The 17,321-nt window shown below is 39.6% G+C and overlaps 2 protein-coding genes across 7 annotated transcripts in view; both read left to right on the top strand.

The window, feature by feature from the left end:
* The window catches only part of ELF1 (E74 like ETS transcription factor 1), a 103,387-nt gene extending 99,969 nt beyond the window's left edge, over nucleotides 1-3,418 (top strand). For all 5 annotated transcript variants that reach the window (XM_021697917.2, XM_021697918.2, XM_021697920.2 and 2 more), the window contains one exon: nucleotides 1,362-3,418. In XM_021697917.2, the coding sequence (XP_021553592.1) occupies nucleotides 1,362-1,965 (604 nt within the window). In that variant the 3' untranslated portion in view covers nucleotides 1,966-3,418. The remainder of the gene's footprint in view (nucleotides 1-1,361) is intronic.
* An 8,906-nt stretch (nucleotides 3,419-12,324) lies between these two features.
* SUGT1 (SGT1 homolog, MIS12 kinetochore complex assembly cochaperone) overlaps nucleotides 12,325-17,321 on the top strand; it is a 37,433-nt gene continuing 32,436 nt past the window's right edge. Inside the window, exons 1-2 of one of the 2 annotated variants that reach the window (XM_021697898.1) lie at nucleotides 12,325-12,508; nucleotides 12,602-12,659. In XM_021697898.1, the coding sequence (XP_021553573.1) occupies nucleotides 12,471-12,508; nucleotides 12,602-12,659 (96 nt within the window). In that variant the 5' untranslated portion in view covers nucleotides 12,325-12,470. The remainder of the gene's footprint in view (nucleotides 12,509-12,601; nucleotides 12,660-17,321) is intronic. The other variant, XM_044913173.1, reaches the window with a different exon arrangement.

Here is a 17,321-nt window from a genome sequence, read left to right as displayed (position 1 = left end):
CTATTAAAAATCTTCATTACCCAACTCGTACTCTTTTCTAGCTCTGTCCTTCAAAAGAGCTGCTAATATCCTGCTCTAGACTGATCCTCACAGTGACAACTTGGTTGGAATCTGAACTTGGAAATCAGAATCCTATCATAATGGGTAGGCTCTGGTCATCCTGTGTCTTTCCACTTGCTTTGAGTTTCTCTTAAGTTGCACTGAATTTTCTTTCATATTTCCACTTAGCCCATTTCTTTTCTCCAGAGTTTCACTTCTCACATATGTGACAGGCCACATAACTATAACTTACTAAAATTTGCCTATAATAATCTATGTGCAGTGATTAACATTCAGATTATGGGGGGCCAATCTAGCTGTTAATCATTTGAAGTAGGAATCATCTATTTTTTTTGTAAAATAGCTTTACAGAATTCAGAGGAAACACAGTTGAGATCCAGATGCTGAGTTTTTTCAGCTGCATTTATTTTATATTAACAATGGCCATAACTGTAATTTTCACAGCAGTGAACTTTTAAAATTGGATCGACTCACAGTATCACTTATGTATCTCTTCAATAACTGGGATTAACAACCTTACATAAACTGGGTTTACATTAAAAGATTTTATGTTAAATTGTAGCTTTATGGCTAAAATTTGTGAAGATTATTTGAGCTGAGAAAACTGCTAAAACATGCTTCTGTTTATTTTGCCAAAGCTTGCCCTTTCTTTTTGCTCTCTCTGCCAGCCTAAAGAATCCTCATGAATTAAATTTGTGATTTACTTTATGTAATATGATATGAACTGTGAACTATTAAATTTCTTCTAAAAAAAATTTCTTCTGATAATTCTGTCACATATACATTTAAGACTGAGGTGTTTTTTTATTTGTTAATTGAGAATTTTTCTTCTATATATAGAAAAAGAGGTTGAAAACAATTACAATCCTATAAAGTTTGGTAATTGTGGATGAGCATTGTCCCTCAAGTATTAAAAATAATGAGTGTGAATCCAATACATTTGTTTTAAAATTCCCAATTTTCTTTCAAGCAGCTCATACCTAACTAACTTCTTTGCCAAGCATTTTGATATCCTCCTCCTTTCAAACAAAATTGCATCCCTATATGCATTAATTAATGTGGCACTTAGGACAGACTTTCTTCGCCCCATCAGATAGTATCAGAGTTAATAGCTTGAGAGTTTTGTTTCGGGCATTCCCTATGAGACCGGGTCTGGTATGATGTTTTTGCTGTGTCGAAGATATGGGAAGCAGCATTTCAAATGTATGACTCCTCTATTTTGTCAAAACAACTTGTCAAATATTAAAGTTTCAAATAATTCTAGAATATGCTGATTTTCTGTTATTTCATCATCTCAATAGGACTATACAGGCTCCTGCCCAAGTTCCAGTGGTTGTGTCTCCTGGGAATCAGCATTTGCATACAGTAACACTCCAGACTGTGCCAATCACAACAGTGATAGCCAGCACAGATCCATCTTCAGGTGCGGGGTCTCAGAAATTTATTTTACAAGCCATTCCGTCATCACAGCCCATGACAGTACTGAAAGAAAACGTCATGCTGCAGTCCCGAAAGCCGGGCTCCCCTCCTTCCATTGTCCTGAGCCCTGCACATGTGCAGCAGGTCCTTACCAGCAACGTGCAGTCCATCAGCAATGGCACGGTCACCGTGGCTTCATCTCCGTCCTTCAGTGCTGCGACCCCCGTGGTGACCTTTTCTCCTCGAAGTTCACAACTCGTTGCTCACCCACCTGGCACTGTCATCACTTCAGTTATCAAAGCTCAAGAAACAAAAACTCTTACGCAGGAAGCGGTGAAAAAGGAAGCTGAAGATAATTGGAAAGAAGACAGTGAGAAAACTGAGCCACAGCCGCAGCCTTATGTGATGGTGGTATCCAATTCCAACGGATTTGTCTCTCAGGTAGCTATGAAACAAAATGAATTGCTGGAACCCAACTCTTTTTAATGAATATACCAAAGGAATTATAGATGATTGGTTTTTAATTGAACCTTGTCAGTTGTCTGCAGACTATCTGATTGATTCTCAGAGAAATTCTACAAATGTTCCTAATTTTGTAGTTAATTGTTAAAAATATTAATTTAGAGTTAATGTTGACTTTGTTGGATGAGGGAGGGAACCCAAGTGCTTCTCTTTGTTCTCCAAATGTTTCAGAATTCAATTGTGAAGGAACAGGCATTTTATACTATGAAGACCTTCTTTTCTGATTTTTTTTCAGTTGCTATATCATAAGCATTTTTAACGTTTCTTTTTTAATTTTACATGGTATTAGCTTTTCTGATTCTTTTGTAAATACAGTACGTCAATATAAGGCAACAGGAAATTTATGTAGGAACTATTTTCATTCCATTTGTGTAAGTGAAAGTCTTGACTCTTCCAGATGCAAGACACCTATTTTCTACTTTGTTAAAATTATGATTTCACTTAGATTGACTTTAGTTGATTGCACTGTTTAAGGAACTATGAATATGTAAAAAATAACATGAAAAATTGGAAAATGTCCATGATATGGCTGAACGTTACTTCAGAAGCAGGAGAGTACAAAAGCATCAGCCTACGAGTGGCTCTCCTGCTGGCTTGGTTGTATAACTGGGCAAAGCCACTGGATCTTTTTGGGCCTCAGTTCTCTCAAAAAAGGAAGAGGGGGGGTGCATTGGATTAGACTTGATGATCTCCAGTTTGCTTTCTGGTTCTAAATTTGAAGTTTCTAGCTCCTATGTTTTAAAGTTAAATCAACTAAAACATTATCACATATTTCTTAATGTAAATATAGCTAACATATTACAGAAAAATAAGTGGCCCTACAAAATTCATTCTTCTGTTACCTGTAAGATCTGCTCTGAATCTGAATTCTTCCTAAATACTTTGTTCATTAACTCTTTAGGCCACTGTGCACCATGGTCCATTAGTAAACTTACGTTGCCGACTGCTAAACGATATACTGCCATTCTGAAAGAGTCAGAGCTCTTTCTTAAGGGGCCAGAAAGCAACCAAGCCTTGGGCTAATCTGGCTGAGTAGTCAGTTTCTATAAAAGCATAATTGCTTTATATTTTGGATCATTTTTTATTGGGAGTGGGGGGTTGCATACAAAGATAATATACATATATATCTAAGTCTCTGAAATGAAATAGCTTTTAGATTACTTTTTCAACTGTAAATAATGTACATTTAATTTCACAAGAAAAATTGTTTTCTGCAAATTTTCTAGCACAGCAGAGGAGAAATTTTTGTAGATGAAAAAAATCATTATGTTTAGAGGTCTGATGTTATATGTTTTCATATTACAGAGTGAATTTGTATTTAAACAAAAATTTAAATTTTGGAATCCTCTAAACGTTTTTGTATCTTTAATTGGTTTATTATTAAATAAATCATGTAAAAATCCTCAATGTTTGTGTTTTCAAGCAAATGTCTCTTAAGAACAAATATACAGAAAATGTTGCTAGTATTTACAGTGTTACTAAATGTTCGTATAACAAGCTCCACTGGTCAGGTTATAATTGCAGACTTGTCATCCTCTCATTTTTCCTTGCTGCTGTGCCAAACGGTGGCTTCCAGACAGCACACAATGGATCGCCATAAGCTCTGAAAATTAGAAAACCATAAAATTTTCTCAGCAATGATATCCAACATACTTTAAAAACCAAGGTTTCTAATTAGAAAATAGATCTGTTAATTGTTAAACTTGGAAAACATGGAAACAAAAATAGAAGAAAATTAAAATCTCAGTGTGATACCCCTGTACACTTACTCATTTTCTCATGTCAGTTAATACTCTTCCAAAACATGATTTTAGAAGGAGCATTTCTATCTCTGAAGTCAGAGGGAAGCAAAGAAGAATCTGAATGAATAGGCCTTGCTAAATTTCCCCGTTCACTACCCTTCACTCATACCCTTTTTTCCTGTCATTTTTCATGACTTTCCACTCTATCAAACCTAGTATAAAAAACACTTAGGCTTAAGCATTTCTTTGAGTCTTTATTTCCATATGAAATCTCCCATGTCATGTAAAACATATTAAAATAAATATGCTTTCCTCCTTTAATCTGTCTTTGTCAGTTTGATTTTTAGGCTCAGCGAAGGACCCTAAGAGGGTCATGGAAAAGTTCTTTCTCCTCCAGAACTCTCTCTAGCCATGCATCCCCTAACATAATCTGATTGTACTGAACTGAACAGGAGCATAGCGCTCAGTCGGTACCTGGCCTTGCACATCAAATCATTGATTCAACGTGTATTTATTAAGGAAGGATCTGTGATGTTACTGTCACGGTCCTTAACCTAAAAACCTGACGCTTTCCTCATTTTCCATTCATTCTTTAACCCTCTGTAGTATTGCATTTGCTCTCACTATTACCCTGAAGTTACTGTTGAAAAGGTCACTAACTAGTAATTAATTTCCATATTGCCAAATTTCTAGCCTTCCTTATCTTCCTTGACCTTTCTAGTATTTAACCTTTTATAACTCACTCTTAAATTCTCTCTTGCTTTCACTTTTGTGCCCAGCTTGTTCCTATTCTCCTCTGGCCGTATAATAATTTCTTAGTATTGCTTTTGCAAAGGTTGGAGTTCCCCACATTTTATCCAATGATCACTGTTCTTTTCTTTTTCTTCTTTTTTAAAGATTTTATTTATTTATTTGACAGAGACACACAGCTAGAGAGGGAACACAAGCAGGGGGAGTGGGAGAGGGAGAAGCAGGCTTCCCACTGAGCAGGGAGCCCGATAGGGGACTCGATCCTTGCCATAGTTGCAAGTTCCTTCTGTTTCTGTTTATCAGTAAGAAGACCTTTCCCAGAACACCCTGAGCAGCCATCTCTTCAGAGCTTATTGGCTAGATTGGTCATATACCCCTTCCTAAACAAACTGCTGGCCAAGGAAGTAGGATTACCATAAATGACTTAGCTGTGTGTTAGGGAGATGGACAGCCAAACAAAATTAGGGCTCCATAGCAAGAAATAAGGGAGGAATGATGCAGTTTACTATCACCCATACACATCCTCCTTCCTTTACATACACTTTCAAAAGTGCTCATGCCTACATAAAACTTCATTCCCAAAGAGAGATCAGCCAAAGTCTCACCCAGTTACTTGATCCAGTTTCATGACTAGGATGTTTGGGATGATGTGCAGACTTCTTTTTCAGATCAGCTGTGCTCCCTGGTTTCTTATCCTCCTCAGCCACATCTAGTATGAGCGCTCAGAAAAAGATTTTTTCCAGGGTTCCCCAGCTTTAGAATGCATTTCTTGATGGTGTAAGTTTGATGCCCTGTCCCAGGGTCACCATATTCCCGTCTAGAAGAGCTGTGTCCTCAGTGCCTTCCATCCTGCCTCTTAAACATAGCTGGCCAGTTACACAAACCAGGGTCAGTGGGGGATCATTCCACTTCCAAAAACCAAACTGTCTGTCAGTTTGAGTTCTTGGTCATTAGCAACAATTGAATTCTGGTTTTTAGCATAAAAGAAGTTCTATTAGAAGAATATTGCATAGCTCATAGAATAGACACAAGGACTAGAGAATCGAGATCCATCTGAGTCATATAGCTAGGAACAAACTGCACAACTAGTCTAGCAGGGAAATTGTAGCCACTGTTGTCAAGTACTGAACCCTGAGCTTTGTATTACTGTCTCTACTGCCTTAGGAATTAGATCTTGATAGGAGTGCTGCTGCCTCTAGAGAGAATTAACCAGGGTACTTCCTTGATTCATTGTGTCAACTAGCTACCAATTTTTGTGACGGGCAGAGCCTAGGTCAGTGTCCAGCCAGGACTTGAACTCCAAGGGATGTTGAGAAAGCAAAAGTTTAGCTTCTCAACTAGTTTGGCATTTTCAGCTTCTATAGAGGAGGCTGCCTCAGTGGGCATTAAGACTCAAGGAACCCCCCAAACATAAGGGGGCTGAGATTCTGAGCTGCCCAAAAGAATGACCTATGTCTTCTGTAAGGGAGAATCCAGATTTGTGGAGCTTGAATTTACACAATTTGGTGGTTGGGTGGGTGAAGGGGACGTAGTTAGGAAAAAACAAAACCCCTGCATTTGCTGTCACTCTGCTTTGCACAGTTTATCTCATTCTTTTAAAAAAAAAATATTTATTTTAAGTAATCGCTACACCCAATGTGGGGCTCAAATTCATGATCCCGAGATCAAGAGTCACATGCTCTTCTGACTGAGCCAGCCAGGTGCCCCCAGTTTATCTCATTCTATTTGGCTAACTTCTACCTGTTCTTTGAACCTCAGCTTAGACATTACTTCCTCTTGAGAGCTTTCTCTGAGCTCTTAGAAGCTTCCCACTGCTGTCATAGAGCCTTTTAATTTCTCCCATTTGGGCACATACAACACAACAATAATAATTGCCGGCTGATAAGTGTGATTCCAACACTATATAAGAGCCAAACTTGTAGTAATTTTAGTACTTTCAGGTCCTAGTGTAATATTTATAACTGTACATACTAGATATTTATTAAATACCTGACTACATTTTCTCCTTGCCCGTTTTCACACTAGTTTTCTCATGTTGCTAACTACCATCTGTATGCTGATGACTCTCAAATCTTATCTATGGAGCCAAACTTGCCTTAAAAATAGCTTTATGGAGCTGTAATTGACATACAATAAACTGCACATGTTTAAAGAGTATAAACTCATCATCACAATAATCAAATAGTGAACCTTCCCAGGTTTGGTGAACATTACCCTAAAAGTTACCTTGTGCCTCTTTGTAACTACTCCCTTCTTGCTGTTGCTCCTCGCTCTTCTTGGCCTATTCCACCCCCTTGTTGACCACTGATCTGCCTTCTGTCACTATAGATTATATTAGTTTGCATTTTCTAGGATTTTTATAAATGGAATCATAGAGTATATACTATTTTTTTGTCTGGCTTCTTTTACTTAGTGTAATTATTTTGAAATTTATCCATGTTGTGGTGTGCATCAATTATTCATTCCTTTTTTTTTTTTTTAAGATTTGAGAGAGAGAGAGAACCTGAGTGGGAGGGGTGGAGGGAGAGGGAGAGAGAATCTCAAGCAGACTCCATGCTGAGTGCAGAGCCTGATGTGGGGCTTAATCTCAGGACCCTGAGGTCATGACCTGAGCCGAAACCAAGAGTCAGACGCTCAACCAAGCGTGCCACCCAGGCACCCCAGTTTATCATTCCTTTTATTACTTATATTTCATTGCATAGATATACTACAGCTTGTTTATCTACTCACCTGTGGATGGACATTTGGGTTGTTTCTATTTTCAGCTATTACCATTAAAGCTGCTATGAATATGCCTGTACAAATGTTTATATGGACATGCATTTTCTTATCTCTTTGGTAATACCTAGGAGTGGTCTGTCTGGGTCATATGACGGTTGTGCCATTTTACATTCCCACCAGCAGAGTATGAGTTTTTCAGTTGCTCTACATCCTAACATTTTAGCCATTTAAAAAAAAAAAGATTTTATTTGAGAGAGAGTGAATGAGAGAGAGAGAGAGAGCATGAGCAGGGTGGAGGGGCAGGGGGAGAGAGAGAAGCAGACTCCCCACTGAGCAGGGAGCCCGACGTAGGGCTTGATCCCAGGAACCTGGAATCATGACCACAGCCAAAAGCAGACCCTTAACCAACTGAGCCACCCAGGTGCCCCTAACATTTTAGCCATTTTAATGTGTTGTGGTATCTCATTGTGGTTTAATTTACATCTCTCTAAGGACACTGATTCTGAACATCTTTTGATGTGTTTATGTGATATCCACATATCTTCTTTGATGAAATGATTGTTAAAATTTTTTGCCTGTTAAAAATTCTGTTGTTTTTTTATTACTGGGTTTTGAGAACTCTTTATATATTCTGGATGCAAGCTCTTTATCAGCTATATGATTCCCAACTATTTTTAAAGTGCAGAAACCTTTTAATTTTGGTAAAGTCCAATTTATCAATTTCCTCTTAAGGAACATGCTTTTAGTGTCGCATCTAAGAAATCTTTGCCTAATCCACGGTCACTAAGATTTTCTAGTTTGTTTTTTTTTTTAGGATTTTAGAGAGTGCACACGTGAGTGGGGGTAGGGGCAGAGGAAGAGGGAGAGAATCACAAGCAGACTCCCTGCTGAGTGCAGAGCCTGGCAGAGGGCTTGAGTTCACAACCCCAAGATCCATGACCTGAGCAGAAACCGAGAGTTGGATGCTCAACTGACTGAGCCACCGAGGCGTCCCTAGAAATTTTAAACTTTGAAGTTTTACATTTAGGTCCATGATCCATTTTGAATTAATTTTTTTTAAGATTTATTTATTTATTAGAGAGAGAGCACACGCATACGCAAGCACGAGTGGAGGGAGGAGCAGAGGGAGAGGGAGCAGCAGAGTCCCCAGTGTGCAGGGAGGCTGACGCTGGGCTCCATCCCAGGACCCCAGGATTATGACCTAAGCCCAAGGCAGACACTTAATGGACTGAGCCACCCGGGCACCCCAACTATCCTTTCAACTATCTACCCTGAATTACCTTTGGACCTTTGTTGAAAATTAGTTGTCTATGTATGTACAGGTGTATTTATGGACTCTATTCTGTTCTATCAATTTGTCTATCTTTGTGCCAGTACACAAGGTTGATGTGCTGAAATCAGGTAGTGTTAGCTCTCCAAATTTATTTTTCAAAGTTGATTTGACTATTCTAACTTTGCATTTCCATTTGAATTTGCAGACTCAGTATGTCAACTTCTGAAACAGAAAAAGCCTTTGGGGTTTTGATTGGGATCATGTTGAATCTATAGATCAACTTTGGAAGAACCGACATTTTAACAATGTTGAGTCTCCATAGATGCCTCACCATTTGTTTAAGTGTTAATTTCTCTCAGCAAAGTTTCATAATTCTCAATATATACTTTTTGCAATTCTTTGTCAGATTTATTTTTTAGTATTTAATATTTCTGATGCAATTGTAAATGTCATAAATTTCAAATTGTTTGTTGATTTTGTTTTAAATCTTTCCCTATTTATTGAGGCATGAAAGGCACAAATCTTATGTGTATGACTTAATAAAATTTTGCATCTGAATATATTGATGTAACTGCCACCTAAATCAAGATGTGTGACATTTCCTGCATCCAAGAAGTTTCCCTCACAGCTCTTCCCAACTAGATCACTTTCTGGTATCCCTCAAAATAGTCTTTATCTTCATATAAATGGAACCGATCAGGATGTACCTTGTTTGGCTTCTTTGACTCAACATTATGTATGTGAGGGTCATACATATTGTTGTGTGTATTGGTAGTTCATTCTTAAATCATTGCTCTATAGTTTTTTCCTCCTATCAAAGGACATTTCCAGTTTTTCCTACTGTGAATAATGCTGTAATCAATATTCTTGTACACAAACATAAGTACTCTTTTCTCTTGGGGATATGCCCAGTGGTAGAATTATTGGATAATAGGGTATATGTGGGACTAGCTTTAGTAGATACGGTCAAAAAATTTTCTAGGGGTGCCTGGCTGGCTCAGTCAGTGAAGCATGCGACTCTTGATCTTCGGGTTTTAAGTTCAAGCCCCACTTTGGCTGTAGAGATTACTTAAAAAAAAAATCTTAGAAAGTTTTCTAAGGTAATTCCACCAATTTATACTCCTACTAGCAATATACATAAGTTATAGGTGCTCCACTTTGCCAAGGCTTGGTATTGGAATTCCTTTTAAACAATTCTGGTGAGTGTTTAGGACTGAAGCATGATTTTAATGTCCCTAATATAGCTATTGATGTAGAACTTCTTTTCATATGCATATTGGCCATTTAAATAATATTTGAAGATCAACCAAAGTAACTGACTTAACGTATTAAAGAAAAAATAGATATGAACATTTCAATAAAGGCAAAAAAAAGCTTTTGCTATTGAATGCTCTCCCCTCTGATGTTATAGCTAAGAAGCCCATTATCACTATTCTAGTCAACACTAAATGAGACATACTAGCCAGAAAAAGACCAAGAAAAAGAAATAAAAGGTATAATCATTGCACAGGACATTAAACCATCTTTATTAACAGATGACAAAATTGTAATCATAGAAATTCTAAAAGAAACTACAAGGTATTAGAAATAAGAGAACTTGGTAAGAAAGCTGAATATGAGGTCAATATGTAGAAATCAATACTGTTTCTATGTATCAGCAACAAAGTAGTAGAATATAAGACTTTCTAAATGTTATTTAAAATAGTACTAAAAAGCCAAATACCCAAGTATAAGTCTAATGAAAGATATGTGAAACCACTACACTGCAATTTACAAAACACTGCTGAAGGAAATTAAAGACAACTTAAATAAATGGAAGGTGTATGAATGATACTTACGGGTTGGAGAACTCAATTATTAAGATGCCAGTTTTCCCCAAACAGATCCATAGAGCCAATAAAGTCCAAATAAAATTCCAGCAGAGTTTTTTTTTGTAAGTTGACAAGCTTATTCTAAAATTTATAAATTAATGGAAATAAATTTTATAAGATGCCTAAAATAATGGAAATTACAAAGGACTTAGGATAGCTAAGGCAACCTTGAACAGTTCCAGGACTTCAAGGCTTATTATAAAGCCACATTAATTATGACAGTGTGGTACTGGTACAAGGTTAGACAAACAGACCAATGGAAGGAGAACCTGGAAACAGGCCCACCTATATATGGTCATCCACTTTACAACAAAGGTGCCAGAAAAATATGACGGGGGAAATGACAAACGATAGTCTTTTTAATAAATAGGGCTGGGTCAACTGGATATCCATATGGGAGGAAATGAACCTTGATCCCTTTCACAAAAAATTGAGATAAATCCTAGACATAGATGTCAAAGTTAAATTAATAAAGCATCTAGAAGAAAACACAAAGAATATCTTCATGGCCTTGGAGTTGATGAAGCCTTATTAATAGGACACAAAAAGCACTGAACATGAAAGATCAGCAAACCCAGCGAGTTTTACCTCACATATTTCTGTTAACTTTCTGTCCATCCCTACGATCACTGACCTACTTAAGAGTCACTTTGGCTTGTAACACTCTCCCAAAACAGTCTCCCAACAACTGCTCTTTTCCCTTTAATCATTGTTCCATAGCACAGACACAGTAATATACTTTCAAAAATGCAAATTTGACTGTTACCGCCTTTTTAAATTAGAAATTCTGTAATGGGCTAGCACCGGTACGAGAATCACAACCAAGCTTCTCCGAAGACCACAGGCTAGCCCTTTATGACCTGGCATTTCACCTACCTCTCCAGTGAGCGTCTAACTTGAATTCTGGCTCCACCAATTTTAGAACTAACATTATTGTTTTTCTAATACACGTCCTAGGCTATCCAAATTGTTTTTCATTTCCTTCATTCACTAATTTAGTTTTTGAAGCTGAGGCTCAGGTATCACACCTTTGAGGAATCCGTCCTTATTCCTTATATAGGGTCATTCCCCTTTCACTTCAGCATGCAAAACAGTTTAAATTTCTGGAGGGCATATTAACAACTTTGAATCCCAGGTAGTTTAGATTTTTGATGCAGTAGACACTCAAGTCCATTTACTTGTTAATCTCTACTGACTGAGAAACTCACTCCCACTCCCTCCTCCAGGGAACTTGTTGGAAGCTTCTATCTGATCTTCATATGTCAAAGGGCGGTGAGGGAGAATAGGACCGACTACGTTGGAAAAGTAAAACAGTATTGACACAACCTCGGGCCACATTCCTCCCTTCCGTGCCTTCGGATGTAACAGGTTTTCTTCTCAATCGGAGAAGCCAAATACGAAAAAAGCCTGGGGCTGCGGAGTTGTGGGTAATGGACTAGTACAACCGCACCGGAACCAAAGGGCTTCTTCCACTCTAGCATCTGCAAAGGCAGAACCATTTCCGGCGAGTCCTTGTCCGTTAGGATTCCCGGCGCATAGATCACGGGATCTACGCGCAAGCCGGAACTATGCTTCCGGAAAAGAACACGTATAGGCGAATGACGTCACGGGTCTCGAAAGGCTTGGCTGCTTCCGGTAGCCATGATGAGAACTGTGGTGAACGGGGATGAAAATGGAGCCCGACGTGCCTTGTTATTAATAGACGTCCAAACTCTCCCAAACGCCCCATGTTCCTGTGGAATAACAGTATGCTACAAAAGTGCTTTGGAGCTACTACCCCTGAAGGTTCTATTGGGGTGCGGAGGCGTAGTGGAAGACGAGCAAGCGTGAATAGCCGACGCCTCCGTAACCATGGCTGCGAGGGGCGGGGACTGAGAGCGCCGGTCACGGGACTGGGGCCGGCCGGGAGACTCAGTCCTCCACGGTCCCAGCCGGCCCTGCGCACGCTTTCGTCTCCCCTCCCCCGCCCCGCGACACGCTGCGTGGCTGCTCGTTGGCTACTTAGGACGGAAGCTCGGTTGGTGCTTCTCCAGAAGTTTCCCCGTTGGGCGGCGGCGGTGTAGCTCATAACCTCGGAGGAAGCTGCTCTAACAGCAACAGCGATTTTTAGGGATGGCGGCAGCTGCAGCAGAACCTGCAAGAGCCCAGAAGTGCGTGTTTTCATTCTTGCTATTTATTTTTATCTCCCCCTCGCACCTACCCCCCCACTTGGTTAGTGAGCATGTCGTTGTTTTCCCTGGCAGGTTTTTCCGGAGCTTCTCAGATGCTCTGATCGAGGAGGACCCCCAGGCGGCGTTAGAGGTGAGAGAACCAATCTCAGCTTCCTCCACTTTTCTTGGGGGAACGCGGCCACGACGGGTCCCGACGGACCCCGACTCTTCCCAGCTCTGCCTTCCTGGGACCGGGGTTGCTGTTTTTATGATGTATCGGCCCTAATACTGACAGCCTCCGTCTCTCCTTGGTTCCACAGTGGCCCAGTTACTCCAAACCCGTGTTCTTGCCCCCTCCCACTCCTAGACCGTTACTGCATCCTCTTAGCTCCTTGGGAGTACTTTATCTATTCTGGGGGGTGTAGTTGACATTCATAGTTGGCCCGGAAGGAATTTTTTTTTTTTTAATAGTATGTGTGATTAGAAGAAAAAGTGAAATCTAGGCTTGATGATGTTTGTTAATTAATTCGGTTTTTGCCATTCTTACATACCAGATGTTGTGCTAAGTGCAGACTACTGAAACAAAAACCTTTTCCCGTATGTTTTTGAATATTTCCAGAAGTCCTGTTACTGTTCATTATTCATTCATTTATTTATCAAAACTATTTGCAGTTGCTTTATGCAAGACACTGATTGCTATGGAGTAAAGTCTTGTTTATGTATTTAACTGACTTACAAGGCCCTTTGTGTGAAGTGAAAGACTATAAAGCCAAAAAGAAAAGTCAAAAGAGCAAGAATTAAATAATTTAAAATAATAAAGAGAGCCCAAGCTAAGGATACATGATGCAGTTGGTTGCAAAATTTAAGCAGGGGTTTTTTGCTTTGAAGCAGGAGGGAAGAAGGAACCCAAACCCTGTTGGGTTGTTATAATGTAATATAGGTAAGGTTAGCAATTTGAGGCAAGAGAAGTTTTTTGCTAGCTAGGACCTTAAAAGAAATTTGCCACGTGGGTAGTAGAGTCTCTCTGAGGGAGTGATACTTGAGGAGAGACCTGAGGGAGCGAGCTCTGTGGAAAGAACATTCTGGGCAGGAAAAGAGCCATTGCAAAGATCCTGAGGTAGGAATGAGGTTGGCTTGTACAGGGAGCAGCAAAAAGGCCCATTTAACTAGAGTGGGATGATGGAGGAATAAGTGATGAGGAGGTGGGAAGGAAATCAGGGGCTAGGTCCTATAGGGCTTTTTAAGTTGGAGTATGTTTTTTTGGATCTAGATATGAAGGCCCTCAAATAAAACGGTTGGTTGGTCATTTGTGCTATGATGTTTCCTAATGAGGCTTCTGGGATCAGTATTAGAATAGTATTACAGGAGGCACTGAGCATCTTTCTTCACAATTCATTATGTCATCTAGACAGCTATTAATTTCAAAATCTACATTTGTTATGGTCCTCTTAGCCCCCGTGCCACTTTTGGAAATCCAGTTTATATGAGTTGCTTTTAAAGGAAATTATTGTAATGAATTTTGTTGTCCCTTTCTATCCCTTTGATGTATGCTATATTATAAATCTTAAGTCTGCAACTACTGAAGTTGTAGTTTTATATATGTATAGCCCCCCAGATCAAGATAGAGAACACTTTCATCCTCACAATTCCCTCATGCTGCTGCTCAGCCAATAATTCCGCTTACCCTCCGGGTAACTCCCATTCGTATCTCTGTCAGCATCAGTTTTGCTTGTTCTTGTACTTCCTTTAAACAGAATAATGCACTAGTTACCCAGTTGAGTTTGGTACTCTCATGTGAGATATGTCCATGTTGTGTGAAGTGGTATTTTTTCATTGATGTATAGTATTTCATTGTATAAAAATAGAGCACAGTTCTAACAATGGACTTTGGCTTGTCTCCAGTTATTAGCTAGTATGAATAAAGCCACTGTGAATTTTTTTGTGTGGGTATTTTGGTGAACACACGAACTCCTTTTTTGGGGGGTGTACATACCTAGGAATGAAATTGCATAGAATAGGCGTGTGGTTAGCTTTAATACCTTGATTCTTAAAGTGTGGCTTTTGAACCACCAGCATCAGCACCACCTGGGAATTTATTAGAAATGCAAATTGTTGGACTCCATCTGAGATTATTCGAAGCCCTTACAGCTCATATGGTGTAGTACTTACCCTTCCATTTTACAGAAGAAAACTGAGACCCAAAGAAATCGAAATGATCTGTCATAGAGGTGTATATAACCAATTAGAGGCAGAATGGGACCCTCAGGACACAAGTTTCCAGACTCTTAGTCTAGTGCTGTAGAAAAGTAATTCTCAAAAGTATCATCCTGAGACCAGCTGCAGCAGCATCGCCTGAGAACTTGTTAGAAATGCAAATTCTCAGGACCCACCACCTACTTGAATCAGAAACTGGGAGTGGGGATAATGATCATGATAAGAACCAGCTGTGTTAAGAGACAGTGTTTTTTATTTTTAATTATTTACTTATTTGAGAGAAACAGAGTGGAGGGGAGAGGGAGAATCTTAAGCAGGCTCCATGCTCAGCACGGAGCTTGATGTGGGGCTAGATCCCGCGACCCCCAGGATCATGATCTGAGCCAAAATCAAGAGTTGGATACTTAACTGACTGGTCCCCCCAGGCTCCCCGAGAAAGTGTTCTTTTTAAAGCTAGAAGTGACCTCACAGTTGACCCTTGAACAACCTGGGTTTGAACTCTATTGGCCCACTTAACATATGGACATTTTCTAATATGTGCAGTACTGTAAATGTGTTTTTCTTACGAATTCCTAATTTTTTTTCTCTAGCTTTATTGTAAGAATATAGTATATAATACCTATACCTATAGCACACAAAATATGTTCTAGTTGACTGTTTATGTTATCGGTAAGGCTTCCGGTCAATAGAAGGCTGTTAAGTTTCTGGGGAGTCAAAAGTTACACTTGGATTGGGTTTTTGACTGGGAGGGTCAGTGCCCCTAACACAACGTCATTGTTCAAGAGTCAACTAGTCATTTTGAAATTGAGGACACTTGATGATACATCACTTAAAATGTTACAAGACCATCCAGTTAGGATTAAAGGGGAAATGTTTGTATCAAGCTGATGCACATTTTTCATTCATTCAGCATATAATAGTACATATTAGTGGTGAATTTTGTACTGAGAGCCAGGGATCTAAAGATGAAAAGACTGCATTGAGGAAGTTTCAGTCTAGTGGAGAGACAGACAAGTCAACAGATTATTAAAATATAAGGTAAATACTCTAATGGAGTGGTGTATGAAGGACACTAAGAACACAGCAGAGTAGAGGCTAACCAGGGTAGTCAGAAAAACCTTACAGAGGATGTCTCATTTCACTAGGTAGAGAAGACGTGTGAATTACGAGAATCTTTTGAGGCCCAGTATGAATAGTGGTTAAGAGCATAGGCTCTGGGGGTACCTGGCTAGCTCATTGGGTAGAACATGAAACTCTTGATCTTGGGGTTGTGAGTTTGAGCCCCATGCTGAGGGTAGAGTTTACTTAAAAAAACAAAAACAAAAAAAACCCCTCAGGCTCTGGAATCAGAGTGCTTGGGTCCCGTCGTTTCATAATAACTCTGTAACCTCAGGAAAATTCCTGATGTCACTCGGGATCAGATTTCCTATCTGTGAAGTGAGACTAAGTAGGACCTATTTGAAAGGGCTGTAATGAAGATAAGTAATGTGAGGTACAAGATGAGGCCCTTGAGGGCAGGCATCTTGCAGCTTCTTTGCTCTCTAGGTTCTAGCCACACTTTTTTTTTTTTTTTTAAGATTTTATTTATTTATTTGAGACAGAAGAGTGCGCGTGCGAGCACAAACAGGGTGAGGGGCAGAGGGAGAAGCAGACTACCCGTTGAGCAGAGTCTGATCCAGGACTTGATCCCAGGACCCCAGGATCATGACCTGAGCTGAAGGCAGAGGCCTGACCAACTAAGCTACCCAGGTGCCCCAGCGCTGTCTTTTTTTTTTTTTTAATGTCACTTGAAATGTATCAAGCTCAATCCTTGTGGAGGGCCTACGGACTTGCAATTCCTTTTGCTTAAAATGTACTCTCTTGTACTATCTCATTTTGCTTGGAGATGCTCATGATTTGAGATTTCAGCTGACATGTCACCTAGGAGAAATTTACTTTCTTGGACCACCCTATCTAAATTGAGCCCCATTGTAAGCTAACAAGGTGGCAGGGGTTTTGTGTGTCTTTTTTACCACATTCTCCGTGTAGTGCCTGCGATGTGGTAGGCACTCAGATGTGTTATGTGAAATGACTCCTACCATAATTCTTATAACAACTGAGGTGGGTATTTGTATTTTACTCACAAGGAAGCTGAGACCAAAGAGGTTCACTTGCTCAGGGTTATATAGTTGAGAAGTGACAAGTCTCTGGGTTCAAGGCATCAGGTCTTCCTCTAGAGGAGGGGGTAGGTCTAGGGATGTATAATATAATTAAAGGTTTGATAGCTGACTTTGAAGTAGCTGACCATTGATAGCTTTGTTCAGAACATTGAGAACAGAGAGAGTTAGCATAAATGCAGTGTTACCTGTTCTGCATGGTTTACGTGGTAAGGGTATACGAGTGGCTGCGCTCCAAACAAGCTTTAGCAGTGCTAGGTAGTTTAGGAAGGGAGAAGGGTTGGTACTCTTGTTTATTATCTGTGATTGGGAATTAGCTGTGGCTAGAAGAAAATGTGAAGTGGAATCAAACTGAGATACCCAGAGCTACATGCCTTCAGCAGTTAGATCAGTCTGAGCAGTTCGCTTTGGCTTTTAACCTTAACAACAAGTTAACTTGTTGA

This window comes from Neomonachus schauinslandi, chromosome 3 (genome assembly GCF_002201575.2).
Source record: "Neomonachus schauinslandi chromosome 3, ASM220157v2, whole genome shotgun sequence".
NCBI lineage: Eukaryota > Metazoa > Chordata > Mammalia > Carnivora > Phocidae > Neomonachus > Neomonachus schauinslandi.
The sequence above is the reverse complement of the archived record's forward strand: the minus strand, read 5'-3'. Positions and strand labels throughout refer to the sequence as shown.